The sequence below is a fragment of the Suricata suricatta genome, chromosome 11 (assembly GCF_006229205.1).
Source record: "Suricata suricatta isolate VVHF042 chromosome 11, meerkat_22Aug2017_6uvM2_HiC, whole genome shotgun sequence".
NCBI lineage: Eukaryota > Metazoa > Chordata > Mammalia > Carnivora > Herpestidae > Suricata > Suricata suricatta.
In genome coordinates, this window is record NC_043710.1 from 7,609,478 (window position 1) to 7,616,091 (window position 6,614).

The 6,614-nt window shown below is 64.6% G+C and overlaps 1 protein-coding gene and 1 long non-coding RNA gene across 4 annotated transcripts; one reads left to right on the forward strand and one right to left on the reverse strand.

The window, feature by feature from the left end:
- Positions 1 to 32: 32 nt before the first annotated feature.
- On the forward strand, positions 33 to 5,127 carry RCOR2 (REST corepressor 2). Of its 3 annotated transcripts, none has more exons than XM_029956740.1 (12): positions 33 to 621; positions 1,392 to 1,448; positions 1,737 to 1,817; positions 2,040 to 2,092; positions 2,180 to 2,341; positions 2,451 to 2,575; positions 2,668 to 2,737; positions 2,845 to 3,060; positions 3,408 to 3,485; positions 3,601 to 3,658; positions 3,803 to 4,032; positions 4,173 to 5,127. In XM_029956740.1, exons 1-12 carry the CDS (start codon positions 495 to 497, stop codon positions 4,485 to 4,487), a joined length of 1,572 nt encoding a protein of 523 aa, XP_029812600.1. In that variant the 5' UTR covers positions 33 to 494; the 3' UTR covers positions 4,488 to 5,127. The 3 variants fall into 3 exon arrangements, with proteins under 3 accessions (XP_029812600.1, XP_029812601.1, XP_029812602.1); XM_029956741.1 differs by having other exon boundaries at positions 3,803 to 3,870; XM_029956742.1 differs by lacking the exon at positions 3,803 to 4,032.
- LOC115306379 lies at positions 2,025 to 4,659 on the reverse strand. The gene is made up of 3 exons (XR_003915315.1): positions 4,509 to 4,659; positions 2,962 to 3,068; positions 2,025 to 2,267 (listed from the first exon to the last, which is right to left on the reverse strand). It is a non-coding gene; the product is annotated as an uncharacterized LOC115306379 (long non-coding RNA).
- Positions 5,128 to 6,614: the final 1,487 nt, after the last annotated feature.

Sequence of the window (6,614 nt, forward strand, 5' to 3'; positions counted from 1 at the left end):
GGTCTGGTCGGGACGGGGGTCCCCGCCTGGGGACAGGGGCATCCCGGTGCAACCGAGAGGCGTGCAGCCCGCGGGGGGCGCCACTTGCGCCGCAGCGCCCGCCGGCTCAACTGCGTGGGCGGGAGGACGGTGGGGCTCGGAGGCGCTCCTAAGGCAGGGCGCCCCGACTTCTCTGGGGGAGCCCCAAGCCCGTGGGGCGTCTAGAGCCCGCGCGCCCCAGCCGCACCGGACCTTGCGCTCATCCCCCGCGTCCCCCACTTCTGCACAAACTTTTCTGACGCCCTCGCCCGTGGGGGTCGCGGAGAGCGCTGCGCTGTCCGCAGGACTCCCGCCCCGCCGGACCCTAGCCACGCTGACCTCCTGCCTCTCGTAGCCTCAGTGGCGACCTCTCCAGGCCGGGCCGGGCACGACACTCGAGGCGAGCGCGGCAACCACCGCTGCTCTCCGAAGGCTCCGGCGCCCCCCGGGGCGGCTGGGGTGGCTGGAGTGGGGTAATGCCCTCCGTGATGGAGAAGCCGAGCGCGGGCTCCGGGATCCTATCCCGCAGCCGGGCCAAGACGGCGCCCAACGGCGGACAGCCGCACTCGGAGGATGACAGCAGCGAGGAGGAGCACTCGCACGGTGAGCCCGGCGGCCTAGGGTTAAAGGTGCACCGGCACCGGGGACGCGAGTGGGCTGGGGGAGAGTGACCGACCACGGGCGTCTTAAACTGATGGTTCCTGCCTCCTAGGACTGAAGCCTCTGGCTTGCTTCTTCCCCCAGTTTGGGGGCTGCCGGCACTGGGAATCTGGAGGCTGGGCCCCTGGCTGCCAAGGAGGCGGTCCTGCCCACCCCCGCCCTGCCCTCAGTCTCTGAAGGACTCAGGCGGCCCTCCTTTTCATAGTTTGGGTGCTCATGCCTTGCTATCTTGTAGGGGACCGAGGTCTGGCTGGGGCAGGGGTTGGAAAGACACTTCCACACCAAGCTGTGAGACTCATGTGGTGGGGAGGAGCCTTGGATTCCCTGCAGGGCTATGGTCCAGGTCTAGGGGCAGCACCCCCCCCCCCCCCCCCCCCCCCCCCCCCCCCCCCCCCCCCCCCCCGCCAGAACAAAGGGCTCTGCTTGCTTTGGGCTCTAAACTGGCCCCTTGTCCTCTGCACCCCCCATCGCTGCCGCCCCTGCCCCGCCACCCCCATGGGTTATGACTAGGCAGGGTCTCCCGGTCTTCCAGTTTCTTCAGTGTCCGAGGGTAACTGAAGGGGAAGATAAGAGAAAAGTGAGCCTTCTGGAAGGTGGGGACCGGCCCTGAATGGTCAGGAAGGAGAACCCCAGGGCCACCACCCCTGCCACATCCTCCTGTCCTCCCTCCCCCCCCCTCCCTGGAGTCCTGACTGCTTCCCCTGGCTCCACAGACAGCATGATCCGCGTTGGAACCAATTACCAGGCCGTAATTCCAGAGTGCAAGCCTGGTGAGTGGCAGGACAGGCGGCGAAGGGAGGGGAGCCGAGGGCCCATGGCCTGGCCTGAGCCTCACCTGGGGGAGCCCTTGGCTGGCGCCCGCTGGAAGGACAGGCCAGCGGGCGGGCGGGGGCGGTGGCCCATGGCATGGTTGGTTTTCCTGCTCTGCCTTCCTGTCTGGGTCTCTGCCCCTCCTTCCCTTCTGGGCCTCACCTCACAGGCCCCATTCGTCTGCCATCCTCCGGCTGTGGGTCCAGGCCAGTGCCTCCAGGCCGATCCTTCTCGCTTGGGTCTTTCAGAGAGTCCTGCACGCTACAGCAACAAGGAACTCAAAGGGATGCTGGTGTGGTCGCCCAACCACTGTGTGTCGGATGCCAAGCGTGAGTGGGGCAGGATCCCGGTTCCTTCGCATCCCTGGGAGCCGGGGGCTGGGGGGGGGTTCCGTGCCAGTCGGTGGCCAGCTCTTCTAAGAAGTGGGATGGAGGCTAAGGTGTGGGTTCAGCCCCCGTCCTGGGGCTCAGGCGGCCTAGCCCCTGTCTAGGCGGGCTCGGGTCAGGAGTTGTAACCCCTCTCCATTGCTGGGCCCCTCCTCCCCCCCGCAGTTGACAAGTACATCGCGATGGCCAAGGAGAAGCATGGCTACAACATTGAGCAGGTGAGCCTCGGCCCCACAGGGATTTGGGGTGGGGACGGGATGCTGCTGGGCTCAGCTGAGCCTGAGTTGTTCCTTGTCCCGGGCCAGGCACTGGGCATGCTCTTGTGGCACAAGCATGACGTGGAGAAGTCACTGGCTGACTTGGCCAACTTCACCCCGTTTCCTGATGAGTGGACTGTGGAGGACAAGGTGCTGTTTGAACAGGCCTTTGGGTTCCACGGCAAGTGCTTCCAGAGGATCCAGCAGATGGTAACAGCCCATTCACCCTTGCCAGCTGTCCTTAGTCCCTCCGTTCTGATGAGCCCGCCCAGGGCCCAGGGTCGTAGGTGGGTCCCAGCCCCTGGCATTGCCCTTCCAGCTGCCAGACAAGCTGATCCCCAGCCTGGTAAAGTATTACTACTCATGGAAGAAGACCCGCAGCCGGACCAGCGTGATGGACAGACAGGCTCGGCGGCTGGGGGGTCGAAAAGACAAAGAAGACAGGTGGGGGCCCGGGGGGCCCAGGGGCGGGGCAAGCTGAGCTCTGGGGGGCCCTGGCCCCTGCCTTACTCCCTCCTTGGCCCCTGTGTCAACAGTGATGAGCTCGAGGAGGGACGGGGAGCCGTGAGTGAGGGAGAGCCAGATGCTGGAGACCCCAAGAGAGAGGTGAGCCCCGCCGCCCTTCCCCGCCCCGCGCTGTTCTGGCCCTGCCTACCCGCCGCCTGCCTCGTCCTGGGGCTCCCCACCACCCACCCTTCTCCTTTCCCTGGCAGCCTCTGCCCTCTCGGCCCCTGAATACCCGCCCAGGCCCTGGGAAGAAGGAAGCTCAGGGTTCTCAGTACCGCCACCACCCTCTGCGAACCCGGCGTCGCCCACCCAAGGGCATGTACCTGAGCCCTGAGGGCCTCACTGCTGTGTCAGGGAGCCCCGACCTTGCCAACCTCACGCTTCGAGGCCTTGACTCGCAGCTCATCTCCCTCAAGCGCCAGGTGAGGGCCTGAGAAAAGAAGGGGCTGTGTGGAGCGGGCAGGCGGGAACAACATTTTGGGGAGAACTGGGGTACGGCGTGTGGTGTGGCATAGGCTCCCAGCCTGCCTCTGCTCCATCCTCTTAGGCTTTTGAGTAACCATGGCGTTCTTTCTGGGTCTTTTATAGAAACTGGTCTGCGAATGGGGGAGAACCCCAGCGTCTCCCCTATGAGCTCTTGTGAAGGCGGGGCAAGCTGGAAGTGGGGGTGGCCCTGGGCTGTGTTGGGCAATAGAGCCATGGGCAGAGAGCTGGTATTGGTGGCCACCTTGGCAGGAGAGTTTGATGTGGCATGTCTTGGCCTTTGCAGGTGCAAAGCATGAAGCAGACCAATAGCAGCCTCCGTCAAGCGCTGGAGGGTGGCATCGACCCACTGCGCCCCCCTGAGGTAAGGGGGCTTGCCCCTCTCCCTCGTGGAGCAGAAAGGGGAGGTCGGCTTGGAGGGTGGGGCCTCTGGCGCGGTTATTTTGAGTCTGGGGGATATGTTGTTTCCTGCTCTCCAGGCCAACACCAAGTTCAACTCCCGCTGGACCACAGACGAGCAGCTGTTGGCTGTGCAAGGTTGGTTAGACCGCGGGGAGCGTGGAGAGCCCCAGGAATCTCTCACCACCCTCCGAGGAACTGGGGCGGAAGGAAAGGGTCAGGGTCGGGGAAGGAGCTCGTTCTTGGGGTGCTCACACTCTGTTCCCCTTTTGACCCTTGCAGCCATCCGTAGGTATGGCAAAGACTTCGGGGCTATCGCAGAGGTGATTGGGAACAAGACTCTAACCCAGGTGAAGACCTTCTTCGTGAGCTACCGGCGCCGCTTCAATCTGGAGGAGGTGCTGCAGGAGTGGGAGGCTGAGCAGGACGGGGCCCCCGGGGCCCCCGTACCAGTGGAGGAGTCCAGGAGAGGGGCCCCCTTGCCAGCCCCAGCCCTAGAGGAAGACGACGAGGTGAAGAAGGGGCGGAAGAAGCCTGCTTCAGGGAAGGGAGGAGGGGGAGCCGGCTCCTGTGGCTGGGGACCGAGGGGGGCGGGCGTGAGGGGGGCGTGAGGAGGGCGTGCTCTAACCTGGGGTCTCTTCTGTTCTCTCAGGTGCAGATCACGTCCGTGTCTACATCCGTGCCCCGATCGCTACCTCCTGTGCCGCCCCCTCCTCCGCCCCCCACCTCGCTGTCCCAGCCGCCCCCGCTGCTGAGGCCCCCTCTGCCTACGGCTCCCACTCTGCTCCGCCAGCCACCCCCACTCCAGCAGGGCCGCTTCCTCCAGCCCCGGCTGGCCCCCAACCAGCCCCCGCCACCTCTCATCCGCCCTGCTCTGGCCGCCTCCCGCCACAGTGCCCGCCCTGGCCCTCAGCCCCCGCCCACTCTGATTGGAGCCCCTCTGGAGCCCCCGGCACCCTCACTCTGAGCCCTGCGGCTCTCCACCCACCAGAGAGGCTCTGAACTCCGAGGCTGGCTGCCCTTGGACACCTTTGGCTTCACTGAGGACAGAAGGGACTAGAGCCAGGTCTTTCGAAGACCGGGAGCTGCCAACCGGGCACACTCCGGACCTGTGGGTCCTGCACTTGTTACCTGCGGCCGAGTCTCCGCCCCCGTCCTAGCCTGGGGGCGTGGCTGGGACTCTGGGGCCTTCAGAACTGGCCTGAGGGTACATGCCTCTTCCTGGCTGGGGCTGGAATGGCTGCCTCCTAGTCTGCTGGGGCTTGGCCTTTGGGCCTTGCCCTTTGTGTAGCGGGGGTAGTGACCTTAGCTTCGGGGATGGGGGAGAGGACAGTGTAGGGGCTGTTCTTCCTCTTTCCCTTTCTTTTAGCAATAAGTCAGGGTGAGGTGGGGAGGGGGCTGGTAGGGGGAGGTGGGCAGAGGTGCCTTGGGGCGTCAGTGTGGCAGAACTGGGTGGGCGGGAGCCTGCCGGGAAGCGCCTAGGAGCTCTGATGGTGCCCGCTATACCCACTGCCCAAAAGCCTAGAGAAAGAAGGGCTGGGAACATTATGCAGACAGGGGTTTATTTTTCAATGTTTTTAAAAAATAAATAAAATCTTCCAAGTTCACAGAGTGTCCTCTCTTTGCTGTCCAGGGCCCTGGACTTTGCTTCCTGATGGTGCCCTGAGGGTGGGAGGGAGCAGCCACCCAGCACTGGCCTCCCCCAGGCCCCAGTCAGGAATCCATGTCCTGCAAGGCTGGCAGGCTGGGCCACATTGTGCCCGCAGGGACTGGGTCCCTGCCTGGCTGGGAGAAGAAACAGAAGGAGGCAGCTCAGATTCCAAACATTCTCTTTATTACGTGTTTGATCCAGAGGAGAAACTAAGTGCGGGTGAGGGGGGGGGCGGGTGGGGAGGAGCCACCTTGCCTGGGAGGCCCCCCACGGGCCACCACCCTCTCTGGGAGCCAAGCCATGCCCTCCAGGCCCCTCAGAAGAGCACCCGGGCTGTTCCACTGGGCAGGAGGGATGGGGAGGGAGGAACAGAGAGAAGAAGGGGGAGAGGGGGGAGCCCTTGGTCGGAGCCTGAGCCCGAGAGCCCCAGCAGGGCTTGGGGCAGGAGGGCGGAGGTTGGCTAGGCCCCTTCCTGGGACCCCAAGGGCTCAACTTGCCATGGAGCCTGGGCTGGGAATGGGGCGTGGAGGTGATGAGTAGGGGCAGAGTCATCATAAATCAAAAAAAAAAAAAAAAAAACCCATAAAATAATAAAATAAAAAATAAAACCCATCACAAAAAAATGTACAACTCAGGTGAGGGCGGGGGCAGCCTCTGCAGGACCCCCTCCCCCAATTTCTCAGGAACAGAAACAGCAGAGAAATAAATTAAGGGATGCAGCGGCCGCCACCAGCCAAGCGCCCATAACCAGCCACTCCCACACTGGCCGAGGAGGTTAGCAAGCTGGAAGTCACTAGGCCTATCTGTCCCCCCACGCCCCCGGAGGGCAGATGCTCCCGGCCCTGCGGCCCTATCCAGCCTCCTGCCAGGGGGGCCGTGGAGGCCCTGGGCAGTGTCTCCTGAGAGGAGGGGCGACAGTGTCGGGAAGAAAAGGCAAGGCCGAGAGATGAGGGGGGGGGGGAGTCACTGCTATGGAACTAGCTGGTGCCCAGATTAATGCCAATGAAGGGGCAGGGGAGAGGAATGGCGAGGGGCTGTGCTTTCAGACAAAGGCTCTCCCATCACGGAGAGTGCCCAGCATCCCTGTTCCGGAGACTAGCAGCCCAGGCGGCCCCCTGGGGGCCGAGGAGCCCATCTGCCCTGCGGTCCCCTCCCCTCTCCCAGCCCTGGGGTCAGCCCCGCCTTCTACCCAGGAGGGGTGGGAGAAGATGGCACAGACTTTTGAGGAGGGGAACAAAAGTCCCCACAGCAGCTTGTGGAAGGAAATGCCCAGCTCTGGGGAAGGAGGGGCAGAGGATACAGTGTGCAAGGGGCCGGAGCCCCGAGCCTCGCCTGCCAGCCCGGAGACGCCGCCGGCCCCCCGACCCCCACCCCCACGCCCAGGCTGCGCAGCGCCCCGCCCCCGGCCCCCCGGGGCCCGGCCGTCCGGGCCTCCAGCCCTGG